This window comes from Drosophila montana, unplaced genomic scaffold (assembly GCF_035044405.1).
Source record: "Drosophila montana isolate Dmon_TW-CO22-7 unplaced genomic scaffold, ASM3504440v1 contig_2666_1, whole genome shotgun sequence".
Classification (NCBI taxonomy): Eukaryota; Metazoa; Arthropoda; class Insecta; order Diptera; family Drosophilidae; genus Drosophila; species Drosophila montana.
Window position 1 is genome coordinate 190,815 of NW_026997533.1, and position 25,218 is coordinate 216,032.

Here is a 25,218-nt window from a genome sequence, read left to right on the forward strand (position 1 = left end):
AATGCGAGCGCTTGAAAGTAAGCAGCGTTTTGTCTGGCTGTCTGGCCGCGCAGAGCCGAATGAAGGGGAGCGAAGATGATGAGTCAACCGTCAGCTAACCGAGGCAATCATCAACGCACATTTGATAGGGCTATTAAGAATTTGTGACAATTTCCATTTCCGTTTCCGGCCAACGGCTAGAGCCTGGCTCACAGCCAGGATGCTGCACCAACTCTATGGATTTGTGCAGGAAATTGCGAGTGTGACGGAAATTTTAGCATTTTCAGTCGTGCGAACACTCGCACGATGCGAACGAACAACTGCCCAATGGCAGCCGCAGCAGGCCAGCTAAGCGCGGGTCAAAGGGCGCTGTCGTTGCGGTTATCTCGTGTCTTGAAATTGATAAGTCGTCATTGGGTTACGCTAATCGCCAAATGCCAAGCGATAATTCTACTGAATGAAGACGTGTAAAATGTAAAATTGTAGAAATGTGCTTAGGGGACACGTGAAGGTAGCCCCCACGAAATTCGAAATGGGGAAAGCACCCGTATAAGCAAGCAGCCGTTGTCCGGGGCCTGACTCACATCCAGTGGCCCATTGCCCCACACAACGATAATTATGCCGCATGCTGCGAGACGGTGCGCAGTCTACAAGAGAATTAAAATATTTATAAACAATGTCTTAACATTTAACTTTAAAGAGCACATACGCACACAATATACATGCATGCATTCAGATATATACATATGTACATACATGCTCGTGAACATTGTAGGTTCGAGTGCTTTGCCATTTTGCATATTGATCTGAATTTGTTATGATTGATACTCCTCAATGATCCGTCCATTGTGGGTATATTGACTACAGCCTGCAATTAAGACAAATTTTAATATATTATCATCAACTGCGGTATGGTTCACTCACACTGCTCATGCTGCATATATGTATGTATATGGATATGTGAACCTTGACGGAATGCCCGCATGGCGTTCCTAATGACATGTCATTGATTGTGTCTGGCTTATTGGGCGTCTCGATGACAACGCCTAGACCTCGACTTTATGACTAGCTCATTGGTGAAGTCTTCGTTGGCAAGCCATGAGCTTATATGACGTCCTTAGCAAGGATTTATTTATTTAAGGTTAGGAAAAGTAAGGGAATTTATTAAAGATATTTAGAGTATTAAGTAGATAGTATAAAGAGATAGTGATGGGAAATCAGGGACCCGGTGGGTTATATTTTACCTTACCTTACATAGATATAGGTTAAATTTCCTGCATTTGTTATTCGAAAAGCGTACAAAAATCTGCGTAACTGTGCGTTATCCAACATTAATGCCAGCGTTTAGTCAGCATAATATTTGTTGCATCGCTTAAGGACAACGTAGCTGACTTGTCCCGCAAGACGTCACGCATGACAGATCATCAATAGAGTCCTGTATAACTCACGCTTGTCGCTGCAAAACATATTGGCCGAATTCTCCCATGCTTAGCATACTTCTTAGGGACCTGCTCGAACTGGAGACTTTAATGGCAGGGTAGCTCGTAGTCGTGCCACAGTCCATAGTTGATGTTTGTTTTATTTCAGCATTTCTGCGTTGCGGGCCAAGCGATAAGCATATAAAAACATCAACACATTTCATATACATAAATTGTTAAATTCCCAGTAGAGAAAGCGCGCAAATGTCGTAAGTACATGTGATTACACACACAGGCACACGCACACCCACAAACACACACACACACACACAGACACACTCACACATGTATAAGCTACATGTGTTTGTAGGAACTGAAGAAAGATTAAATACTCGGGCCGCCGCATTCGTCTCAGTTGCGCACTAAACTTTGCAAACGTCGGGCCGGGCTCATTAGCCAAACAGCATCCAGTCGAGTTATATATTAAATAAAATGGACTACTCCACAGCCAGATCATGCCTGCTGGGATTCATAATTGTGATCTGCATGGGCATTAGCCGGGCAACGCCGCCATTTCATTGTAAGTATGCGAGAGCTCTTAAGGCTGATAGCGTTGGCTTTTCACTCACCTGGAGCATCCGGCAGCATACGTTTATAATCCGCAGTACTGCAGCGATACGCTGAGCGGACGCCAGCTATATGTGGGTGAGGTCTTTACGCGTTCCGGCCAATGTGTGCGCGTACAGTGTCTGGGCACGCTGCAACTGTGGGAGGACAGGTGAGCGTTTGGAGTATCCCAAGTATCAATTCCGATTGCAATTGCATTGCCGTTGCAGCTGCAAGGTGCCTGGCGCACTGAAGGGCACCTGCAATGTCCTGCCGCCGACTGAAGCCAATCAGGACTATCCCAAGTGTTGTCCCATGTACGAATGCAAGACGTACGAGTCGAATGCGCAGGGCGAGCTAGAACAAACGAATACGTATGATCATACTGGTAATTTGCGCAAATCACACGTGACCGAGCTGATTGTCATCGGCAAGGATCGGCGACCGCCCGCTCGAAAATATCAGGTGTAAGCGCAGCCGTTACATCCCGTTATATTGCTGTGTGTGCAGCGCATTTGTAGTGTGATTGTATCAATTAGGCCATAATTAGTCATAAATCAGCTGTATCGCAATGTATTCTTTGTGTCCTTAATATTGTATGTGTGATGCGCATAATTAAATTGAATTTAACAAAATTAAATTAATCGCAATTTGTTTTTGGCTAGGCGCCATTTGTGTTAAACAGGGATGTTTTACACTAGCAATACAGTTAACATCGTTTAGACTTATCGATAGCTGCCATGGGAACATCAAATACATTATTGACCAAAATCAATTCGGAAATCGTAGTAAAATATGCAGATGCCAATTTTAAGCTAACAAAAGGCAATTACCAGCTACCAATTATTGTCATACACATTATTGGCGATATAATTTAAAATTTTTGAAGACATCGCGTTGCCAACCTTATCGTTTATTTTGAACGATACTTTTACACACACCTAGCCATAGCATGAACTTGCTATATATATATATATATATATATATCGATACATCTTCAAGTCGTCAAACGTACATTCAAGTATCGAAGTGCTAGCAAGTAAGTAGGAACTTCTAGAAATTTTCAAAACAAATATAATAGTTTTCATAAAATATGCCTACAGCAAACCATTTAAATTAATCGAAGAAGAACAGCGACAGCTGCTATAAAATTACATTTTTGGCTCCAACGAAAAATCTACCGACTACTGCGAATTTCATCACAACAAGAAAATGTTGCTACGACTTGCATTGTCGACAGCTCGCCCGAGGAGCCTCCTGCTGGGCAAATCTTCGCAGGCCTTCCTCAAATCAAAGCCCAGCCTCAACATAGTGCGCAACTATGCACGCCATCCCGTGCGCAACACACGCAATCCCGTGGCCGTCGAACAGACACGTGCACCCACCCTCAAGGAGAAGCTAATGGCGCCGCCAAGTGCCAACGGTAAGTGCATCCGCTGCCCGCCTCCACTTGCGTAATTATATAAACTGTTTCTGTGCTTTCCAGCTTATTCGATGGGCAAAGGCGCTGCCGCCGGAGCCGCCGTCGTGGGCCTCGGCGCACTTTGCTACTACGGCATCGGCATGGGCAAACACACAAGCATTGCGGACAACGCCATGTGAGTACGCGCTTCTCCTCCAGTAGGTGACTAGTTGGGGCACTCCTCACTCCTGCCGGACTCGATCATTGGGTGCCTTTAAATCTTAACAAATGCGAATCAGTCATGCAGAATTGCAAAAAGCTTGATTTTCCCTTTTGACTTGACTGCGAAGATGCTCGGAAAAGCCCTTATTTATGGGAAAAATAAGTTTAAAATGCTGTTGCATTAGAATTCCATTTAATATTCAGGGTATCTTTTAGTCCGAATAGAGCAATTGTTGCCTTTTTTGTGGTTGCTGTTTAGTAGCCCGACTAAGAGATACCCTGAATTCTGCTCAGAGCTGCAATTATTCTATATATAATATAATATTCTATATATATGATAATATTCTATATATTGTATAATATTCTATACTCTTAGCATACAGTCACAAAAACAGACAGCGCAGCTTCCTTTCTCTTCCTTCACTTATCCCCACATTATGGGCAATATGTTCCTCTTTAACTTCGGGCTATATTGTCCGATCTTCATGAAATTAATTGCCATACAAAAGGTTACTAAAGCGCAAGGCTCCAGCCTTAAAATTGAGTTGCTTTTCTGATTTTTGGGAGGTGGTCTCCAAAGAGGGAAATATTATCAAGCTGTATTTACTACAAGAGATATACATATGCTATAAACTTCTCTATCTATAGAGAGCTTGTTTTATGCTTAAACAGAATCTCTATATCAGTTTAATAGACATGAGGCAAGGTATTGAGAATTAAAACAAATGTTTAAGGTGGACGTACTCTTTAAATTTTAAATGTCTGGCACTTGTAATTTCCTAAATCGATGTATCCATATATGTATATATATATATAGCCATAATCGTTGGTCGATCTGTCTGTCCAATACGGACATAGGTCAAAGTTTCCCACAGTCATAGCTTGGTCTAATCTCATCGACATCTAAATCTGGCCCTCAAATCTTCTATATATCGTATTCTGTTCTATAGAAACTAATAACTGATTGGATTGGATAACTATATTACATAGCTGATATAGAAACGATCAGTTAACCTTTCTTATTTGCAAGACATCTTTACCAAAGTCAGCCGGCTGCACAATTCTCCACAAATATCTGCAAAGCTGAGCGCTATATGTCCACAAGGGTATTTGAGCTTCGGCGTGCCGAAAGTAAACATTCTTGTTTTTATATCAATTCGAGTGCAATTTCATAATTGGCGAACGCTTTTTCAACAGCATGTGGCCGCAATATGTGAAGGAACGCATTCAGTCCAGCTACGCCTTCTTTGGGGGCTCCTGTATAGTGACGGCTGCCTCCGCGGCGGCTGTGTTCCGCTCGCCACGCCTACTCTCGCTGGCCTCACGGGGCGGTCTGCTGGTAAGTTTCCAATGCGGGACATCCATTACACCCACACACACGCACACAGAGACATGCACACATACATATATATTGATTTCTCGTAGTGGACATTCGCTTCACTTGCGCTCGTCGTCGGCAGCGGCGCACTCACGCGCTCCATGCAGTATGAGCCGGGTCTGGGGCCGAAGCACCTCGCCTGGGCGCTGCACTGCGCCATTTTGGGCGGTGTAATTGCGCCCTTGTGCTTCCTGGGCGGTCCGATAATGACGCGCGCTGCACTCTACACTGGAGGCATTGTCGGTGGCCTGTCCACGATCGCTGCGTGTGCTCCAAATGATAAATTCTTGTATATGGGCGGACCGCTGGCCATCGGCCTTGGTGTTGTGTTTGCCTCGTCCCTGGCTTCGATGTGGCTGCCACCCACGACCGTCATTGGCGCCGGTAAGTGGACAATTAACTTATTATTAAACACATGCCCGTGCTCATGCTCATCGTCATGCTTCCTTTTTTAGGCTTGGCTTCAATGTCCCTTTACGGCGGCCTCGTGCTCTTCAGCGGTTTTCTGCTCTACGACACGCAGCGACTGGTGCGCAAGGCCGAGGTGTATCCACAGTATGCCGTGGCGCCTTTTGATCCCATTAATGCGTGAGTAAATAAATTGCCCCGATTTCTGTGTTTCTTATGTGTGATTTCTTTTCAGTTCAATGTCCATTTACATGGACGTATTGAATATATTCATACGGATCGCCACTATATTGGGCGGCAATCGTCGAAAGTAGTTATACCAAAGCAGTTGTGATGCAGTAAAACTAATAACTTATGATATACAAACATTAAAATAAAGCTATGTCGGCTTAAAAGGCCAAAAAAAATGAAATATTTGCATGATTTCATTTGAAAATTGCGTAAATAAGCGTTGCCATCGATGCTTGTGCATGAACAGCAAAAGTATCGATGCTTGTGCACGAATAGCAGCGGTATCGATGCTACGCAGCGATTAACGTTATGCGATTTGGCCACAGGGTTGCCAACTCAGTAGTTGTTGGAATTGGTTAACCGATTTCTTATTATTATAACATTTTTGTTTTGAGTCGGCTCTGGGGACTAGATTTTTTGTGTCTTAACGAAAACACAATTTATCTACTTTTTTTGCTCCTAAATATTTTCTTTCTACTCGATGTGGTCAGCAGGAAACATTAAAATTGTAGACTGGTTGCCCTTTTTATTGTCAAGTTAATTCAGCTATTTTTAGTTGTTTTCACATTGCGTTCAGCGTTTTTTTTTGTCTAGACAGCTGGTAACACTGATTGTACAAATGATTGCACATTAACTGCTCTTAAACCTACAAGTTTTTAAAAAACCGTTACCAATTAATTATTTGCATTCGCGTAATTTGCCGATACTGGCATGTGACAGCTGTTTGCATAAATTGCCAACTAGGCGATATATCGATAAGATATCGCAAAAAATAGTCAACGATGTGTAAACGTCGGCAGGACAATGCGAAATTCGATTTGCAGAGATATTAAAAGGTTTACGAGCTTAAAACTGGTTGGCTTTGGATCGAGTGTCGAATTTGTCACAAATGTATAATTAAAACAAGATTTTCGTGACTCGAGCACTAGCAACCGAACAATAGAACAGAACACAATTCATTTTGGTAGTACACAATTCGTTACATTTTATGAATTATAATTTAGTTGTTTATTATTAAGTGCATAAACGTGTTGCAGGTGTGCAGAACAGCAGCGAGCAGAAGCTATTCAATTGGTTCAAAGTCACGGCCAACACCAGAAAAGGGTAAGTGCCGGCAGACGCCGCCGCCGCTGCCGGCGGGCCGCGCCCTGCGCCCGGCGCCGTCGGCAAATCGATTTACGATAACACACAAAAAAAAGTCCTTTTTTTTTTTTGTTGGTTAGGCACAATTGCGCAGCCAGCGTCGGGGAACGTAGCGCAGCAGGGACAAGTGTCGCAGCCGGTGGAAGAGGCGGAGGAGACGGACAGTCACAGTTGGGAGATGGAGCGCCGTTATTTAAAGAATCCGTTTGCGGACTTCTCGGGCGGCGAGAATACGCCCTTTGCCACAGATGAGGAGCACATCAAGACCTTGATATGCACCTATGTGGACGCCATATTGGAGCACTGCCATCCCAATAGCGACGAGGAGGACAATCGCGGTGACTTGTATGTGGGCAATGCGGGCATTGCCTACATGTTCTGGAAGCTGCACAGCTGCGAGCAGACGCGCGATCTGTATCCAGCCCTGGAGCATGCGGCCGCCTTTATACGCAATGCCAAGGCGAATGCCAAGCGCTACAAGAAACGCTCCGCGGAGCGTTATTCGTTTCTGTGCGGCAATGCCGGCATCTATGCCGTCTCGGCGGCCATCTCGCAGGAGGCCAAGAACACGGAGGAGCTGTCCAACGATTTGGCCAACTTCAAGTCGGGCATACCCTCTAGCAAGGAGTTCATGCACACCAAATACGGCTGCGACGAGGTGCTGGTGGGCCGTGCCGGCTATCTATCCGGCTGCTATTGGCTGAACGATGTGCTGCCAGAGAAGAAGATAACCGACGACGATCTGGTCTCCATTTGCCAGCTGATCGTGACCAGCGGGCGCGAGTACAGCAAGCTAAACAATTCGCCCCTGCCGCTGATGTATCAATACCATGGCACCGAGTATTTGGGCGCCGCCCACGGACTCTGTGCCATTTTGCACATGCTGCTGGATAGTCCATGGTTCCGCACGGTGCCCATATCGGCGCCGGCCGCCGAGGTGCGCGACATAAAGCGCTCCATTGACTTCTTTCTGGAGCTGCAGGACAATGAGGGCAACTTTCCGGTGGCCCTGGAGGATTTGCGCTCCGGACGCGACAAGCGCCTGGTGCACTGGTGCCATGGCGCACCTGGTGCTGTCTATGTGCTGGCCAAAGCCTATTTGATATTCAAGGAGGACAAGTACATAATATCGCTGCGACGCGCCGCCGATCTTGTCTGGAAGAAGGGCTTCCTGCGCAAGGGGCCCGGCATCTGTCACGGCGTCGCCGGCAATGGTTACGTTTTTCTGCTGCTCTTTCGCCTGACCAACGAAATGAAGTACCTGTATCGGGCGCACAAGTTCATGGAGCTCCTAACCAATTCGGAGTTCAAGCAGCGCGCCCGTGTCCCAGATCGCCCGCACAGCCTGTACGAGGGCGTCGCTGGCACCGTCTGTTTCCTGGTCGATCTGCTCGAGCCGGAGCAGGCGCACTTTCCCTTCATGGACGTCTTTCACTAGACACCAACCGGCAAACCCAGTATCCGAAACCGATTTCAAAATCTTTACACCTGTTCAGCAAATGCATTCTCACCGACTTTTGCGAATTTCGAACACACCCACACACACACACACACATACACAACAAATCAGGGAGTTTATTTTTTCTAGTCAAATTTGTGTTTCGTCCCCGCCGTTAATTTGTTTTGTTGTTCTCGTTGCCTTTGCGCGTTGGTTGGACACGGGACGAATCACTGACGGTTACGATCATTTGATCTCAGTGCTCGGTAAAACCTTACCCCCCCCCCACACACACACACACACACACCCATCCCAACCCCGCTCTTGCCTGCATTTAAAAAAAGGGCAGCTAATCAATTGAGTGCGTGGCGCCAATCACCGAACGCAGAATGTTATTAATCATTCTCATATCAAAATTCTCTGTGCTTTAAGCTAAGCAATTTAATAAATAATAATACTACGCATACATAAATATTCAGATATATATACAATTATATATATATATATATATACATAAATATACACATACAATATATATTTATATACAATACTTACATATGTACTTGCAAACAAAATCATAAAACATACATACATATACTGTGCTTTATACCTACGAGTAACTTTATGAAGAGCTCCAAATTCTATTGTCAATAAAAATTATACTACAACCAAGGCGTGTAATTTACGATACAAATGCCGCGAATATCGTAAGTCCATTTGACTTTGGCGCGTGTCACAATTAGTAAACAAAATAATCGGTATCGATGTTTTTGGCGAGTAGCTCAGTGAACAATTAAGAATCGATTAATCGATTGCGCGCGAGGCGTTAATCTTTGAAACCAAACGTAAGGGAAAAAGATATTTGATATATGTTATAAATGCTGATTTATTAGCTCGCAAGGCAGATAAGCTTTATTTATATTTGCAATTTTAATTAACCTCGTTCCGGAATATTTTCCGTGCATGCAACAGCTGCAACAGTTAATTGAACACCTTTAAACGCGAGGGCTGTCTTAAATATTATGCGCCTTATAATAAAAATCGATCAATTATAATTTTATTATTTTGTACATTACATATAAGATATTAAAATGCATTTTTTCAACCGTTTTCGAAGCTCATTCAGCCCCATTCAAAAGCTTTCCATATAAGAGCTTTATTTTCGACCGATCGTCGATAGATATAGATATATAGATATATAGAGACGGAAGAACTTGACTATAGCGATCCGGCGTTCTTCGTTGCTTATAGTCCGATCTTTATTAAAAAAAATACCAAATATATCTCTAAATAAATATAGTTTCCCATTTAAATGGGAATCGGCGAGATATTCGAAATGTGAAATATTCCCAATCTATGTATAGCAGAATCTGAGCACCAAGTTTTGTGGAATAATATGATTAGCTCGTTCTGTGGCTAAGATTTTAGTTGCCGGGATTGAGTAGTTGCAATTATCGAGCGATCTCTGTACTGTATCAGGCAACCCTCTTGGCTATTTCTATGGATCGAGTTGGGGTTAGGCCGCGGGCGGGGCTGAGTGCCGGACTAGTTAATCAAGTGCGAGCCTCAGCTAACAGCCAAAAGTCATATAACACTGACTAACACAGATATATATATATATACATCATAAATAATGCTAGTTCGAGAGGTAATTCATTTTTGTGGAACAGCGACGGCTGGTCAGTCGCACGAGGGACACCGCGCGGATTAGGTGTTTGAGCACACTCGAGACGAGACGAGACAAGACGAGAGGAGATGATGATGCTTGTCCAGATCAGGGGTATTCCCTGGGCGCTAATGCTGCTTATCGTTGGCGCCGGCCACTCGCTGGCCGCCGAGGATCGATTTCCTGTGTCCCTAATACACATTAACGACTTCCATGCCAGGCAAGTGCCTGGCCAGCATTTAATCGCCGAAGTGTGCCGTAAACAATCATAATCATGCGCAGCGCTTTTATCAGGCACTTGTGCTGTCACACATGTGTCCGATAAGATGCCAGCAATCCATATCGTTCGTATCATAAAATATACCAATGTCATTCATTGAGTGCCTTCCGCCACCAACCAGATTCGAGCCAACCGACACCAGCGGCGGCATCTGTGATGCGGGCGAGGAGTGCGTCGGGGGCTATGCGCGCACCGTGCACATGGTGCGCCGGCTGCTGGAGGAGCAGCGCGATCTGAATCCCATCTATATCAATGCGGGCGACAGCTTTCAGGGCACGCTCTGGTACAATATCGGACGCTGGAATGTTACACAGCAGTTTCTCAATATGCTGCCCGCCGACGTCATGGTATGTCTGAACCTGAAGCTGTAGATCTCCTGGTGCCTTGCCTTCATGCGATTCCTCCAAACATTTTACGCAGACGCTGGGCAACCACGAGTTCGATCATGGCGTGGAGGGCGTGGTGCCCTTCCTGAAGACCATCAACACCAGCATGCTGGTGGCCAACATGGACAACGCCCACGAGCCCACCATGGATGGCCTCTACGAGCGGTCCAAGATCCTGGAGCGCGGCGGCCGCAAGATCGGACTGATCGGTGTCATCCTGGAGACAACAGACGTAAGTGCTCCTCCTCCACCTCCAACCACTCTGATCCTCGCTCTGACCCGCGCAGACTCTGGCCAACACGGGCAAGCTGATCTTCCGCAACGAGAGCGACACCATCCGCGAGGAGGCCCGCCAGCTGCAGGAACAGGGCGCCAACATCATCATTGTCATTTCGCACTGCGGCTACGATGTGGACAAGGTGATCGCCGCGAATGCGGGCGATGTTATCGATGTCATTGTCGGCTCCCATTCGCACACCTTCCTCTACACGGGCGATCCGCCCGGGCCGGACAAGTCGCGCGGCGACTATCCCACCCAGGTGATCCACAGCAGCGGCCATCGTGTGCTCATCGTTCAGGCGGGCTGCTATGCCAAATATGTCGGCAATTTGACGGTCTATTTCGATGACAAAGGCGACGTCCTGGACTTCGAGGGTGCCCCCCTCTATATGGGGCAGGACGTTCCAGAGGGTGAGTTCCTCTTTCCATTTCCTTTCCCTCTCATACCCTGTTCCTCGGTTGAATATATATATTCTTTATTCTCCACCTGTCTGCCTGTTAAAACGCTTCCAATTGAAAATTGAAGGCTATTTTCAGCTAAATTATCGATTTCTGTTAAAAATCGATATATATCGATTTGCCGCCTGACAAATTTTGAAAGCTAGTGACATCAACTGTAACTCAACCTTTTCTGTTATCGATAACTTTGCTATCGATAAATATCGATTTTCAATTATTTAGGAACTAGGGGCATTAATTGTCACATGTGGGTTTAGATATTAAGTTTAAATTTATTTGTTCGAAACCGATAAGTATCGATATGCAGTTTTAAGCATTTCTTGGAAATTATAAGAGCAAGCGGAATTGAAGGTGACCTGTAGGTTTCGTTATGAAGGTCAAACCTATTTCAAATAGGAACTCGATTTGTTTATTTGAAATCGATAAATATCGATTTCCAGCAACAGCTGGTTGAGCACATGCCTGAAATTATATGAACCAGCTTCTTCACATCAAAGTTTTTACACAATAGCATACACATTTTGTCGAAATCGATAAATATCGATAGCTCGCGTGCGTATTTCAGGCGTAGCTCTTATTAGAGCCAAAGAGCACAGCTCACTCTTTGAGCCGTTTTTTCCAGTCGCTTCGATTTGTAGAGAGTGCAGGGTAACTGTTAGTCGGGCACTCTCGCTTGCTTTTTTGTGACGTGTTGTTGTTGCCGCTGCAGACGAGGAAGTGCTGAAGGCGCTGCAGCCCTGGAAGGAGGTCATCGATAGCGAGGGCCAGGTGGTCGTCGGCCGCACCATGGTCGACCTGACCAAGAGCGACTGCAGCGACCGGGAATGCAATCTGGGCAACTTCTTCTGCGATGCCATAGTCCATACGGTAAGCGTACCGCTGCTCGTTGAGCCCGTGTAACTGTAGCTTCCTAACCGAATGCCCCGTTTGCAGTTCACGGGACTGACGCCCTTCAATCAGAACGCCTGGACGAATGTATCGATCGGACTGGCGGCCACCGGCGGCCTGCGCATGGCCCTGCTGCGAGGCAGTGAGTAGAAAGTAGAAAGTAGAAACGAAAATATGGAGCTGACTCGAACAACTGTTCCACAGATCTGACATATGCGCACATGGTGAACATGTCGCCGTTTGAGAACAAGCTGATGGCGTACAACCTGCCCGGCCGGAAGCTGGTCGACGCTCTGGAGTATGGTGTCAGCAAAATTGATCTGGATAATGGGGTGACCAGCTCGTACATAATGCTGCAGGTGGCCGGCCTAAAGGTCACCTATGACTACACCAAGCCGGTCAATTCGCGCGTCGTCTCCGTTCTGGTGCGCTGCGCCGACTGCGATGTGCCCATCTACGAGCCCCTCGAGCCGGCCAAGGTGTACCGCATCGCCTCGCCGGACTTTCTGCAGGGCGGCGGCGATGGCTTCACCATGCTAGCCGAGGGCACCGACATCCAGTGAGTGAACTCATTTAACCTCAATCTTGTTCAATCTGTATCTGTCCATAATCCGCTCGCACTTGCAGAGTCAGCATCACGGATCTGGAGGCCCTGCTCTCCTACACCAGCAACATTGATCCCATCTACACGGGCCTCGAGGGACGCATCACTGTGCTCAACTGACAACCTGGCGCATTTTCAATTTTGTACATAACTATTTTTTTTTTTAATGATAAATAAATGTTGTAAGAAGTCCAAGTGGAAGTTTTTCATTACCCGGACATTAACCAACCGGATCCGAATCAAACTTTAGCCGCATTTTCCACAAAATTAAGTGAATTTCGCGAAAAGTGTGAAACACCACGCAAAAAATTCCGTCGTGGCTTCCAGCAATATCGCGAGGGTATTTAATCTGAAGTACTTCAGAGATAGGCGTTCCTTCTTGTCATCAAAGAAATTAAGCTTGAATTATTTTATTTTAACGTGCTGATAAACTGTTTAAATTGTTAAATCTGAAAAAGAAGAAGAAATGGCCACTTTTTCATTGCCTTTAATTTATTTTCCTCTCATTAAGAGAGCCTTAAAAAGGCTCTCCTATGATTAAATCTCTCTCAAAGAGACAGCAACAGATCGGTTGATAGGAATTTTGTTGCTTGATATAGGCCCGGATATGAAACAAGTGAGATTGCACGACTAGAAGATACCCTGAACCCTGCATTTAGATTGCTGTTGTCCTCATATACATACACTGCCCTTCTCTTTTTCCTCCTGCCCCACTCCACAGGAAATACGTCCTCGAATAACTTCGCTCCTTACTGTCCGATTTTTATGAAATTTGCAAGGCATAAATCTGGCATTGGAATGTGCATAAATACCTAAGACAAAGGCTATATCCTAAAAAATTGGGTTGGTTTTCAAATTTCAGGGGAAAGCTCTCCAAAAAGTGGAATATTATTGACCTAGGTCACAAAGTTGGTCAACCTAGCTCTTAAAAGTTCCGAAATAGTTCGAAAAAACTTATCGAAAATGTTATACCTATCGATATCGCGGAAACAGTCTGATCTATCGATAATTGGCAATAAACCTTAACTCCATAGAAAACCCATAGACCCATGTTCCAAAGTCCTAATCCCCAGCTCTGAATCCATATGGTCTATTGCCTATTGCAAATGTAACACTTTAATTTCCAAGACGAGGACGTGCTCTTGGAGCTAGCACCCTGGCAGGCCCAGGTGGAGGAGGCATCCAATCGGATTGTGGGCAGCAGTCGGGTCCATTTGCAGCAAGCGGAATGCGCGCGTGGCGAATGCAATTTGGGCAATCTCTACACGGACGCCATGCTCCATGCCGTGCGTATAAGTTGTTCGGTCCGGCAATCAGATTTGCCTTTACTAATCCTCCCGACTTTGCAGTTCGTTAAGGAGGCATCCGCGCAAGCGGCCAATTGGAGCAATGTGACGGTCGCCCTGACCAGCCAGGGCAACTTTCGTGTGCCCATACCGGCGGGCGGTAAGTTGACCAGATCGATTCCCAAATGGAACTAAATGCTGTTCCATTCTCGCCAGATATAAGCTACAAACAGCTGGTGGCCATGTGTCCGTGGGAGAACCGTTTATATGCTCTGAACTTGCGCGGTGAGCATCTGTGGCAGCTGCTGGAGGATGGCGTGGCGCCCATGAACTCGAGTCTAGTGTCGCCCACATCCAAGCGCTTTCTGCAGGTCTCCGGATTGAGGATAATCTATAATCTAAGGGCTGAGCCGGGCCAGCGGCTGGTCCGTGTACTCGTGCGCTGTGCCAATTGCGCCATACCTGAGTACCAGCCATTGCAGCTGAGTCAGCATTATCGGCTGGTGGTCATGGAATATCTGGCAAATGGCAAAAACGGTTTCTCGCTGATTAGCGACCACGCCCAAGAGCTTGAGTATGCCCTGCCATAAATTTGCAGATTAAATACATATTTTTAAACATATACCTTGCAGGCTGGGCCCCTTTGATTTAGATGCTTTGATGGACTATATGAATGCGATTGGGCCTATAACTGCGGGTCTGGAGCAGAGAATCCAATTTGTAACTTAAACAAAATGCGGTTATCTTTTTTTCAAATAAACGTTTACAAAATATGGCAAAACTATCGATATATCGTTCAGAATTTGGCCTAAACGTGAAGTTGGCTGTTTTTGGTATTTTCGCTATTTATTTTAGTACATTTTCTTGCTTACCCAGTGCGGTCACATTGTACTTCTCACTCATTCAAAAGTCTTGTTAAGGTTAGGAGTCCGCCTGCGGCACATTTCGAGCAAGTGAGCTTGTTAATTTACATCAAGTTAAATCGGAAGTGTTCCATATACAGTTTAATTTTTGATTTTCAAGTCTCTGTAAAAACAAACAAAGAAAAGCAGTATCAAAGTAAGTAGCATAAACATAAAAATTTCAACTTACATATAAAACCGCGTGTGCTCAAATAATTGCATTATCATTGTTGTGTGTGTGCGTGCGTGCGTTGGTGTGTGTGTTATATAAGACAACCGGCAAAGCGAGCGGCTGTTTTCTTTCTAGAATCTTCTGCAACGTAATGTGCTTCAATTAAGCAAACATAAGTTAATTATGTTCACAATAGACAATATTCCTGCGTCCGACGAATGGAATGTATACCATTCAAAATAGTTGATTTTCGTATTGGAATTGACTTTCCAGGCAGCGGCGCACTCACGTAACAGCGGCGGGCGCACATGTTTTTGCTCTCGCCGGTGCCAACAATTTCACAATTTCTGTGCATGTTTTCCAATTGGACTTTAGATTAATGCATGCAACGGCCATGCACTTGCCCCAAATTTCATAACAAGCCCAAACATTGCAACCACACTCACACACGAACGTTTATATATGTATAGGAGAAGGGGTCAGCGGCTGGGTTACATAAATGATTTTTTCTGGAAGACTTGCTCTCGTTTACACGTTCGTTTGTTATCGATAGACCGCACCGGTTGGGTGGGGGGTCATTCATTATCACTTAGCTGAGGGGGGCCGCGAAATGATTTAATAAAGTGAAATTGAAATCAATTTTAATAGCTCTTATTTAACACTGCAAAATTAACGGGTTGCAAAATTATAGTTGAGTTAAGTTTTCAAAATAGCTGTAAATTAGCTTAACTGGCAACAGTGTGCACGTGTTTTTTTTTTGTTCGTTAACTTTTGCCTGCATTTGTAATTTATCGATAATCGATATCGTGTTGCAGATGTTCCGCCTACCAGTTTCACTTGCACGCACCTCGATCAGCCGTCAGCTGGCGATGCGCAGCTATGCGAAGGATGTCAAGTTCGGTGCCGAGGTGCGCGCCATGATGCTGCAGGGCGTCGATGTGCTGGCCGATGCTGTGGCCGTCACCATGGGCCCCAAGGGGCGCAACGTGATCATTGAGCAGTCGTGGGGCTCGCCAAAGATCACCAAGGATGGCGTTACGGTTGCCAAGGCCATTGAGCTGAAGGACAAGTTCCAGAACATTGGCGCCAAGCTGGTCCAAGATGTGGCCAACAATACCAACGAGGAAGCCGGCGATGGCACCACCACAGCCACAGTGCTGGCGCGCGCCATTGCCAAGGAGGGTTTCGAGAAGATCTCGAAGGGTGCCAATCCCGTTGAGATTCGTCGCGGCGTCATGCTCGCCGTCGACACCGTCAAGGACAACCTGAAGGCCATGTCGCGTCCCGTCAAGACGCCCGAAGAGATCGCCCAGGTGGCCACGATCTCGGCGAACGGCGACCAAGCCATTGGCAAGCTCATCAGCGATGCGATGAAGCGTGTCGGACGCGATGGCGTCATTACCGTCAAGGATGGCAAGACCCTCATCGATGAGCTGGAGGTGATTGAGGGCATGAAGTTCGATCGCGGCTACATTTCGCCCTATTTCATCAACTCGTCGAAGGGCGCCAAGGTTGAGTTCCAGGATGCGTTGTTGCTGCTCTCCGAGAAGAAGATCTCCTCGGTGCAGAGCATCATACCCGCCCTCGAGCTGGCCAACTCACAGCGCAAGCCGCTGGTCATCATTGCCGAAGACATTGATGGCGAGGCGCTCAGCACCCTGGTGGTGAATCGCTTGAAGATCGGCCTCCAGGTGGCCGCCGTCAAGGCGCCCGGCTTCGGTGACAACCGCAAGTCCACCCTCACCGACATGGCCATCGCCTCGGGCGGCATTGTTTTCGGCGATGATGCCGATCTGGTCAAGCTGGAGGATGTCAAGATCAGCGACTTGGGTCAGGTGGGCGAGGTTGTCATCACCAAGGATGACACTCTGCTGCTGAAGGGCAAGGGCAAGAAGGACGATGTGCAGCGTCGCGTCGACCAGATCAAGGAACAGATCACGGACACCACATCCGAGTACGAGAAGGAGAAGCTCCAGGAGCGTCTGGCCCGTCTCGCCTCCGGCGTCGCTTTGCTGCGCGTCGGCGGCTCCAGCGAGGTGGAGGTCAACGAGAAGAAGGATCGCGTCCATGATGCACTCAATGCCACCCGTGCTGCCGTCGAAGAAGGCATCGTGCCCGGCGGTGGCACCGCGCTGTTGCGCTGCATCGAGAAACTGGACGACGTCGCCACCACAAACGAGGATCAGGTTAGTTGATTACCCAATCCCATATTGATTAATATTTAACTCTGTTTCTTCTCCAACCAGAACCTTGGCGTGGATATTGTGCGTCGCGCCCTCCGCATGCCCTGCATGACAATTGCCAAGAACGCGGGCGTCGATGGCGCCATGGTCGTGGCCAAGGTGGAGACCCAGTCGGGCGACTATGGCTACGATGCGCTCAAGGGCGAATACGGTAATCTGATCGAGAAGGGCATCATCGATCCCACCAAGGTGGTGCGCACCGCCATCACCGATGCCGCCGGCGTTGCTTCGCTTCTGACCACCGCCGAGGCTGTTGTCACCGAGATACCCAAGGAGGATGCTGCTCCAGGCATGGGCGGCATGGGTGGTATGGGCGGCATGGGAGGCATGGGTGGTATGGGTGGCATGATGTAAGCGCACCCGCACACACACACCAACACACACACCCATACACACACCAACACACACACACACACACACCATTCATATGTTTAGGCCCACGATGCATAAAGGCCAGGCTACGGGATGCGGCAGCAATCCGCGGGCACCTCCAACTCCACCCACATTAGCTTCTACTTCGGTGCAGCCAGCCCCCCCCCTAGCCCTCCCTCGCGCCACGCCCCCAACGGCACACACACACACACAAACACGCCCGCCCGCGCACACACAACACATGCATTCGGTGGATCCGCATCGGATTTTGTTTCGCATTTATCTCCTTTTTGAACAAGTCGTCGGGCTCGTCTCCTGGCGGATTGGCCGCATGCCCAGGCGCTGGCGTTTCTGCATTGTGTTTGACGTTTCGTTTCTTTTTTTTTTAAAAAACTATTCCTTAATACTATTTTTTACATGTTATATATGTAAATGCAAGAAATACCGTTAGTTGTAAAATAACAATAAAAAAAACAAAAATTATATGAAAGAAAATTCGAGCATGGAAATGAAGGTGTGCGGGAGAGAAGGGGGGTAAAAACGGGTGCTACAGATTCGAGAACCTGCGACTATATAGCTGGACTTTGTACCCAAAATATGTATGTTATATGCCCTGCTTAATATGGCCTAGCAGGGAAGTGTATTAGGATTTGGTCGAGATATGTGCTAAGCCATATATATACATATATATATATTCCTGATTATTATCGAGAGTCCCACTTCCAGGGGTATAAAGGTAAGTAAGGTAATACTCCAGTATTCACGAATACTACGATAGTAATGGGAGTTATTTAGAAGATAACTAAATTTCTGTTAGTGAAATCTTCAAATGTATTATCCAAGATATAAAAAAGTGTGTACAAAATTCTAGATCAAAAAATACCATCTATATATGTACATATATCTACTTATATCTAGAGCGAAAAATACCATCTATATATATGTATGTATAGCTATATCGAAAAATACTATCTACATATATATACATTTGTATATATAGATAGAAATATAGAAACGGGAGTTATTAAAGAGAAAGCTTAATTTTTGACTACCGATTCTTAAAGTTAAGTCTTTAAATTCAATTTTTGAATAATTATCAAAGATATAAGAGTATACAAAATTCTAGATCAAAAAATACCAACTTTATACATCTATATCTAGTATATATATATATCTATATCTAGTATATGTTTATATATATATATATATATGTATATATCTATATGTAGTATATATATATATCTATATGTATATCTAGAGCCAAAAATAAATGCATGTATATCTCTCAAAGCTAACCTCTCTGAACTCAGAGACTGTAAGAGCTAGAGTCTTTAAATTTGTTGTGCAGATTAAGAGTGCAGCAAAGAAAATCCTTGAATAAATTTCGGAATAAACGGAGACAAAGTTCCTGAGCACAGATCCTAAGCTTCATAAACGTTTATTCCAATCCAAGCACAGGCCTTGTGAAGAGATAAACAATTAAGTTAAAAAAGCTTCTAGAATAATCCAGTAGAAAAAGTTCGAACTGGCTAAAACAAAAAGGCCTTGAACTCAGAGACTGCAAAGGGTAGAGTATTAAAAGTTGGTATATGGAAGCTGTAGAGAGAGAGAGAGAGAGCGAGAGAGATGGGGAGAGAGCTGAGACTAAGTGTGCAGCTTTTTGATATAGAAGAAACTTTTCGATCTGATTAAACAAACTCTTCGAACTCAGAGACTGCAAAAGGTAGAGTATAAAAAGTTGGTATTTGGAAACAGAAAGAGAGAGAGAGAGCGAAAGAGAGAGGGAGAGGGCGAGCGAGGCCTTAGACTAAGTGAATAGCAATTTGGTATATTTTAGAAAACCTTTTAGATGTACGATTTAAATTTAGTGTAAAACATTTATTGATAGCTCGTTCGGGAGGTACAAATGTAATTTATACATAAACATAATGATTGACTTCTAAACATGGTGCACATACATAATATAAGCATCAATCCAGAATGCTTCCTTAAATCGACTTTAGGTCGTTGCTTAATGATTTTGAATAGAATTGATGGTTGATGGGGAAAGTTGTTTCTAATAGAGTTCCGCCTTCTGCATGACGGCTTCGACGAGCGCTTTGAAAGCGTCCTCGATCATCGTGATATGCAGCTGGGCGTCCCGGTACGAGCAGAGCTTGGCGCTCTCGGTGAGCGGCATTTGCATGGTGGTGACGCCCAGCGACGATTGCGAATGGAGACTCCGGCCGGTGTTCATCAGGATGTTGACACAATCGTCGGCGAGAATGGGAAACGTTTCGACGAATCGAACCATCGCGGGCAGCACGTTGCGCAGAAACTTGCACTTGGCCGACGAGGTGAGCAGCGAGAGCGTCGTCTGGATCACATTCAGACAGAACTTGGAGACGCCCAGGCTCTTGGGTATCGAATAGTTGAGCACCAGATGCGATGTCAGCTCAATCGTAAAGATCTGCTTGTCCATTTCGGTGACATTGAGGAACTCGTGCACGAAATCGATGCAAATGTGCATCGAGGGCACGCTGGCGACAATCATGGGTATTACGGATTTGGGATATGTCTGGAAGTGCACCAGCTTGGCCAGGGATGGCTCCGTGATGAATGCCTGATGCACGTAGGTGCCAATGATGCCCTGAATTTCGCGCAGCTCCAGCTTGGCGACTCGCGTATCCGCCTTGCTGTCCATATAGTCCAGCACCTCGAGCAGTATGTGCACCGCGGCGCTCTCCTGCGATGCGATCAGCGTCGTCTTCAGCTCCTCCCGATCGGCGTCCGTCTGCACCAGACCGTTCTTGTCCAGCACCTGCTTCTGCTGCATGTGCACGTTCAGGTACGTCTTGGACGCCGCCAGGCTGCCCTTCAATATCCGCAGCAGTATGACCAACATGTACGGCGAACAGAACACCTCACGCGGGCAGCTGCAAAAGAATTACGCTCCATTTAATGGGTATTCATTGGGATTGGGGTATAACACACGATGCAACAGACAGCGACCAACTCTGAGGATTTAGTTAATGTCGAGGAACATGAGGGCACAGCCAAACGTGAGCACCAGCCATATATCAGAGAGGGACGGAAAGAGCGAGCGAGAAAGAGAGAGAGGGAGAGGAAGATAGCTAGCCCTGACCTGGAGCTCACTTTTATGCTTGCCCATGAATTGTTCTCATATCAAAATTTCCCCAACTCCGCTGTTGAGCCACAATCTCCAACAGCACCTGGCTATTGTATACCCTGTACCCACACGAAAGGGAAGGGTATATTGGTTCTACACAATATCCATACATGCGAAACCTAAAAAAATTCATAGATGTTGCCCGCAGATAGAAGAGTTATATAAAATAACTTGTCGAGATTCCCGAAACTCCTACAGTTTTGCATTCATAGACTAAACACAGTTTTAGAGCCATTTTAATTAGGTTTTCCTCAACTACAAAATCTCGGATCTGCTCTCATAAGTGAATTAATTTAAAAACACTTTTTGCCCATTCTTTACTCTAGTCTCCTGCCTTACAGTTTATGAGCCACAGTTTGGCAGTCACTTCATTTGCTTTTGGCATGTTATTTTTGTTACCGTACATAATTATCTTAATCTCCTGCAAAGTTTAGGTATCAGTTTAGGAACCACAGTTTAGGAGTCACAGTTTGAGAGTCATTTCATTTGCTTTTTTTATGTTACTTTTGTTTTAGCCTTGAGTCACGTCTTATTTTGGCTACATTATTATGTTAATCTGTTAAAGATTTTAGGAAACAGTTTAAGAGCCACAGTTTAGGAGTCACCGCTTTGTAGACACTTCATTTGCCTTTGGCCTATATTTATTTAAGAATCAACTGACTTCTATTTTCGGCTACGCAATTGTCTTAAGCTCCTACAATTTTCAGCTTACAGTTTTAGAGTCATCGTTAGAGAGTTACTTAACGCAATTTATTGATTATACCTTTTTACCATTTTCTACAGTTTTAGAGCCAAACTTTTCAGATTATACTTTTGTAGTTTGAGAGTCCCCAGATTTGCACTTCAGATAAATTCAAAACTGCGAGTGGCGTGCGCCCACTTGAGCAAATACTGATGTTTCCACACATTGAGTTAGTCTTAAAATTCACAGTTAGAGCCACAGTCATTTAGCCGACAGTTTTAGAGTCACCTGTCAAGTGCTTAGTTCCAATTCTGGCTATTTAGTGGCTTTAAGATCTTCTAAGAGCGGCTAACGCGCCTGCTGGTATACCTATATATCACACAGTTTTAGAGCTACTGTCACGACAGTTCTAGAGTCACGTGACAATTGAATTATTGTAGAAGAATTTCAATTCTAAGTGTTAAAGAAGCTTATGCTGATGGGCCTGAGATATAGTATACATATAACACACAGTTTTAGAGCCACAGTTTTAAAGTCACCAACCAAATTGGCAATTCGTTAATTGTGAGATCTTAAAACAGCGAAAATCTGGTAGACCCCTGAAAACTTCAGTTCTCTTTTCAGTGGCTTTTCATGCTGTCTTGCTGTCTCGCTCAGATGCATGGTGTTTAGGGATAAGGACATACCTGAGCACATCCATGGGCTCCAAGAGGCTCTCGTTGGCGAAGGTGCGTCGATTGAGGGCATCCGAGTTGTTGGTGATGGCGCGCAGGGACATGATCCAGAAGGTGGTGGGCAGGACGGCATTCAGGCGCAGCCAGAGATCGTTGTACAGATCCTTGACATAGCGCGGCACATCCTTCTGGAAGACATGCGGCAGATGCTGCACCAGCTGATGGGCATACTGAGCCAGCGACTCGGGCGGCAGCTGGAGCAGACGCTTGAACAGTCGTATCGCCAGGCGGGGCTTCGTCTTGATGGTGTCGAGAGCGCGGGTGAGCAGCTCCGGCTTGAGATCATACCAATGATCCGACTCGAGGCTGCTGTTGGCCAAATAGTGCTCCTCCAGCCAGTCATCGACCATGCTCAGATGCGGATAGTTGGAGATGATGAGCCGCAGCAGCGGATGGAAGAGCGACAGATAATCGTTGTGGAACTGATGCGCCTTCTGCAGCAGATACTTGAGCGGCAGGCCGCCCAGGAAGTTATTGGAGTACTCCTTCTGCTTGCGTCCGCCGAGGGCGCTGAGGTTCATCAGGCGCGTATCCTCGTACAGCATCAGATAGTAGATCATGAGCAGCTGTGCGGTCAGCGGGCAGGCGACCTCCATCTGGGCGAGATCCTCCCCAGCGGGCGGCTGCTGCAGCTCCACGGCGAAGAACGTTAGCGGCGAGGTGCGAAAGACGTGCAGGATTTCGGTTTCGGTGAACGGCCGATGCATATGATCGATGCTAATCTTGCCCGTGGGATTGGGTATGATGAGCGTGTTGACGAACACCTCGACCAGGGCGGGCATCACGGGATGCACCGGCCGCACCGAGCTGCAGATCTGCTTGAATATCCACGCCTTGATCGGCACCTTGTGCTTGAGAAATGTGCGCGACTTGAGCAGCTGATGGATGCAGTGCACCGGCAAATAGCCGGGAATTGTGCCATTCAGATTGGGTGTGACCGGTACACGTACCGCATGCAGAGCCACCACCTGTTCGGTGAACAGATCCTGGGTGAAGAGCTGCTTGATCCGATTCGTGCTATTCGGCCGTATGGGTATCTTCATGGCCAGCGTGGAACAGACCATCTCGCTAATGGCCGTTATCTGATTGCTGTGGAAATGTATCGCCAGCAGGAGCAGCATCTCGCCCAGGGAGCTGCTCGTGCCGGAGCGCTTGCAAAAGAAGGCATCCTCCCGGATGAGCCACTGCAGCCACTCGACCGCCTTGTTCTCCAGCGTTATGGTGGACACCAGCGAGGGGCACGCAATGAGCATGCAGAGGGCCAGCGTTACGAAGCGCACACCCGACGCCGTCGGCTGCGGGCAGCTGGTGACCAGCTGGGACAGCGCATTGATCTCATCGTCGTTGAACTTCAGGCCGCCGATGCCGCGCAGGGCGCAGTACAGACGCAACAGCACCGCGCCCTGCAGATTGAAGTCCTTCAGGTCGGCGGCGCTGCTCGCTATTTGGACAATCTTCTGCAGCAGCTCGACTCGCACCATATTCAGTGCTTCGCCCTTGCGCTTCTGGCTGGTGCGTATGTACAGGGCGAACCAGGAGCGCAGATTCTGGTCATTGCCCAGCAGCAGGCCCGTGAGGAACGCGATCTGTGGGCAGGAGGAGGAGTTTAGGGATAGTTTTATATATATATTCAAGTGGGGGACCACTTACCAGATCCTCGGAATGCTTGAGCGCCAGCTTGAGCATAAACGAGGGCACCTTCAGCATGTCCACGCACATGGAGCGATTGGCCAGCGCCTGGGAGGGATTCATTTCGCTGAGCGCCATCAGCAGCGCCAGCCGCTGTTTGCCCTCGTTGCCCTCCTCGTCGCAGTTGGAGATGACATGCGAGACGACATCCCGATAGCAATCCGGAAAATTGGCAACCAGGGCGCAAACAATGCGATAACCATTCGGCACATGGACCAGTGCATCGGTCAACTCCAGAATGTTGAGCAGGGAGGGCAGTTCGGCGAGCGCAATGCATAGTATGTCCACCACCTCCTCCAAGTAGATGCCATCGTCGAGGATTTCGGATTGAGCTGTTATCACGGGCGTGCCCGCTGATGGTTTCTGCTCGGCGGCGGCGGACACCTGTTGCTGCAGATTGAAGATCTCGGAGAGCACAACGCGCACCTTGCGCGCCACATCCGCCCGCTCAAAGCCGAGCGCAATGCCCGACTGCAGGCCATACTCCGGCTGACCCTGGGCATCGAAGAATGCGGAGGCGTTGCTGGACTTTTGGCGCGTCAGCAGCTCCTTCTTCAGATCGTTCTCGAGCTCATGGTAATTGACCTGCAGATAGGACACAATGCTATTGACCACCTCGATGCCGATGAGCACGGCCAGGATTTGTTTGCGTGACTCCATCGACGACTCCGTGTTGTCCAGCGGCGAGAGCAGGCTCATTCGCACCAGAGACGGCAGCACCGGCCGTATCTCGGTCTCCGGATAACTGGCCAAAGATGTGATGTCCAGATTCTGCATGGCGGCAAATACGCGGGCCGTCACATCGTACATCTTGACCGGCATCGTCGCAGGCGCTTCTGCTTCTTCTTCTCCTTCGACGCCAGGCGAACCTGTTGCCAAACAATGACAATTGCGTTGATTTTCAGGCTGTAATCCGTCGGATGCGCATTCGCATCGTGGCTCTCGGATGCGGTACCAAAAACTTCTACGAGCGAAGCATCGATATCGGGCATCGATGCTGCCAGCCAGATAATATCGATATGTTTTTGTTATTATTTAGCGTTTCACAAGCAATTTAGATAGTATAGCAATAAATATGCTCCAAGTGGATGAGCTCAAGTCAAATTCTGCTTTATTTACGGCAGCCTTTTGTGGTGGATGCTTGCAGTTAGCCGGCTGGTCGTGTGCGCGTGCTGCCAACCT

General features: G+C 46.9%; 6 protein-coding genes and 1 long non-coding RNA gene across 11 annotated transcripts; 5 read left to right on the forward strand and 2 right to left on the reverse strand.

Annotated features, from left to right (window-relative positions):
- Window positions 1-1,810: 1,810 nt before the first annotated feature.
- On the forward strand, window positions 1,811-2,643 carry Vago (vago). Its single transcript, XM_064683631.1, has 3 exons — window positions 1,811-1,977; window positions 2,043-2,175; window positions 2,234-2,643. The coding sequence occupies exons 1-3, from the start codon at window positions 1,890-1,892 to the stop codon at window positions 2,472-2,474; spliced, it is 462 nt and encodes a 153-aa protein (XP_064539701.1). The 5' UTR covers window positions 1,811-1,889; the 3' UTR covers window positions 2,475-2,643.
- Window positions 2,644-2,978: 335 nt separating this feature from the next.
- On the forward strand, window positions 2,979-5,825 carry LOC135429396 (growth hormone-inducible transmembrane protein). 2 transcript variants are annotated; one of them, XM_064683679.1, is made up of 7 exons: window positions 2,979-3,042; window positions 3,107-3,426; window positions 3,490-3,601; window positions 4,825-4,966; window positions 5,053-5,389; window positions 5,461-5,593; window positions 5,649-5,825. In XM_064683679.1, the coding sequence occupies exons 2-7, from the start codon at window positions 3,216-3,218 to the stop codon at window positions 5,725-5,727; spliced, it is 1,014 nt and encodes a 337-aa protein (XP_064539749.1). In that variant the 5' UTR covers window positions 2,979-3,042; window positions 3,107-3,215; the 3' UTR covers window positions 5,728-5,825. The 2 variants fall into 2 exon arrangements, with proteins under 2 accessions (XP_064539749.1, XP_064539748.1); XM_064683678.1 differs by lacking the exon at window positions 2,979-3,042 and having other exon boundaries at window positions 3,085-3,426.
- A 629-nt stretch (window positions 5,826-6,454) lies between these two features.
- On the forward strand, window positions 6,455-8,897 carry LOC135429387 (lanC-like protein 3 homolog). 3 transcript variants are annotated; one of them, XM_064683662.1, is made up of 3 exons: window positions 6,455-6,608; window positions 6,682-6,748; window positions 6,868-8,897. In XM_064683662.1, the coding sequence occupies exon 3, from the start codon at window positions 6,966-6,968 to the stop codon at window positions 8,223-8,225; it is 1,260 nt and encodes a 419-aa protein (XP_064539732.1). In that variant the 5' UTR covers window positions 6,455-6,608; window positions 6,682-6,748; window positions 6,868-6,965; the 3' UTR covers window positions 8,226-8,897. The 3 variants fall into 3 exon arrangements, with proteins under 3 accessions (XP_064539732.1, XP_064539733.1, XP_064539731.1); XM_064683663.1 differs by having other exon boundaries at window positions 6,461-6,608; window positions 6,664-6,748; XM_064683661.1 differs by having other exon boundaries at window positions 6,467-6,748.
- Window positions 8,898-9,892: 995 nt separating this feature from the next.
- Window positions 9,893-14,857, forward strand: LOC135429328 (apyrase). 2 transcript variants are annotated; one of them, XM_064683598.1, is made up of 8 exons: window positions 9,893-10,111; window positions 10,293-10,518; window positions 10,592-10,789; window positions 10,845-11,247; window positions 13,916-14,073; window positions 14,137-14,233; window positions 14,290-14,647; window positions 14,706-14,857. In XM_064683598.1, the coding sequence occupies exons 1-8, from the start codon at window positions 9,981-9,983 to the stop codon at window positions 14,800-14,802; spliced, it is 1,668 nt and encodes a 555-aa protein (XP_064539668.1). In that variant the 5' UTR covers window positions 9,893-9,980; the 3' UTR covers window positions 14,803-14,857. The 2 variants fall into 2 exon arrangements, with proteins under 2 accessions (XP_064539668.1, XP_064539669.1); XM_064683599.1 differs by lacking the exons at window positions 13,916-14,073; window positions 14,137-14,233; window positions 14,290-14,647; window positions 14,706-14,857 and adding exons at window positions 12,005-12,162; window positions 12,229-12,325; window positions 12,388-12,742; window positions 12,811-13,210 and having other exon boundaries at window positions 9,900-10,111.
- LOC135429329 (uncharacterized) lies at window positions 13,259-14,943 on the reverse strand. The gene is made up of 2 exons (XR_010436400.1): window positions 14,699-14,943; window positions 13,259-14,591 (listed from the first exon to the last, which is right to left on the reverse strand). It is a non-coding gene; the product is annotated as an uncharacterized LOC135429329 (long non-coding RNA).
- Window positions 14,944-14,978: 35 nt separating this feature from the next.
- Hsp60A (Heat shock protein 60A) lies at window positions 14,979-17,886 on the forward strand. The gene is made up of 3 exons (XM_064683596.1): window positions 14,979-15,132; window positions 15,963-17,333; window positions 17,394-17,886. Exons 2-3 carry the CDS (start codon window positions 15,963-15,965, stop codon window positions 17,742-17,744), a joined length of 1,722 nt encoding a protein of 573 aa, XP_064539666.1. The 5' UTR covers window positions 14,979-15,132; the 3' UTR covers window positions 17,745-17,886.
- Window positions 17,887-19,619: 1,733 nt separating this feature from the next.
- IntS2 (integrator complex subunit 2) lies at window positions 19,620-25,193 on the reverse strand. The gene is made up of 3 exons (XM_064683687.1): window positions 23,998-25,193; window positions 22,300-23,933; window positions 19,620-20,677 (listed from the first exon to the last, which is right to left on the reverse strand). The coding sequence occupies exons 1-3, from the start codon at window positions 24,856-24,858 to the stop codon at window positions 19,819-19,821; spliced, it is 3,354 nt and encodes a 1,117-aa protein (XP_064539757.1). The 5' UTR covers window positions 24,859-25,193; the 3' UTR covers window positions 19,620-19,818.
- Window positions 25,194-25,218: the final 25 nt, after the last annotated feature.

Coding starts and splice junctions, on each gene's coding strand:
- Vago (XM_064683631.1), top strand. CDS start 1,890: ATGGACTACTCCACAGCCAGATCATGCCTGCTGGGATTCATAATTGTG. Junction 1,978..2,042: donor GGCAACGCCGCCATTTCATT/GTAAGTATGCGA, acceptor AGCATCCGGCAG/CATACGTTTATAATCCGCAG. Junction 2,176..2,233: donor CTGCAACTGTGGGAGGACAG/GTGAGCGTTTGG, acceptor TTGCCGTTGCAG/CTGCAAGGTGCCTGGCGCAC.
- LOC135429396 (XM_064683679.1), top strand. CDS start 3,216: ATGTTGCTACGACTTGCATTGTCGACAGCTCGCCCGAGGAGCCTCCTG. Junction 4,967..5,052: donor CCTCACGGGGCGGTCTGCTG/GTAAGTTTCCAA, acceptor GATTTCTCGTAG/TGGACATTCGCTTCACTTGC. Junction 5,390..5,460: donor CACGACCGTCATTGGCGCCG/GTAAGTGGACAA, acceptor TTCCTTTTTTAG/GCTTGGCTTCAATGTCCCTT.
- LOC135429387 (XM_064683662.1), top strand. CDS start 6,966: ATGGAGCGCCGTTATTTAAAGAATCCGTTTGCGGACTTCTCGGGCGGC.
- LOC135429328 (XM_064683598.1), top strand. CDS start 9,981: ATGATGATGCTTGTCCAGATCAGGGGTATTCCCTGGGCGCTAATGCTG. Junction 10,112..10,292: donor ATTAACGACTTCCATGCCAG/GCAAGTGCCTGG, acceptor GCCACCAACCAG/ATTCGAGCCAACCGACACCA. Junction 10,790..10,844: donor TCATCCTGGAGACAACAGAC/GTAAGTGCTCCT, acceptor TGACCCGCGCAG/ACTCTGGCCAACACGGGCAA.
- Hsp60A (XM_064683596.1), top strand. CDS start 15,963: ATGTTCCGCCTACCAGTTTCACTTGCACGCACCTCGATCAGCCGTCAG. Junction 17,334..17,393: donor CCACCACAAACGAGGATCAG/GTTAGTTGATTA, acceptor TTCTCCAACCAG/AACCTTGGCGTGGATATTGT.
- IntS2 (XM_064683687.1), bottom strand. CDS start 24,858: ATGCCGGTCAAGATGTACGATGTGACGGCCCGCGTATTTGCCGCCATG. Junction 23,934..23,997: donor TCAAGCATTCCGAGGATCTG/GTAAGTGGTCCC, acceptor TCCTGCCCACAG/ATCGCGTTCCTCACGGGCCT. Junction 20,678..22,299: donor GAGCCCATGGATGTGCTCAG/GTATGTCCTTAT, acceptor ATTCTTTTGCAG/CTGCCCGCGTGAGGTGTTCT.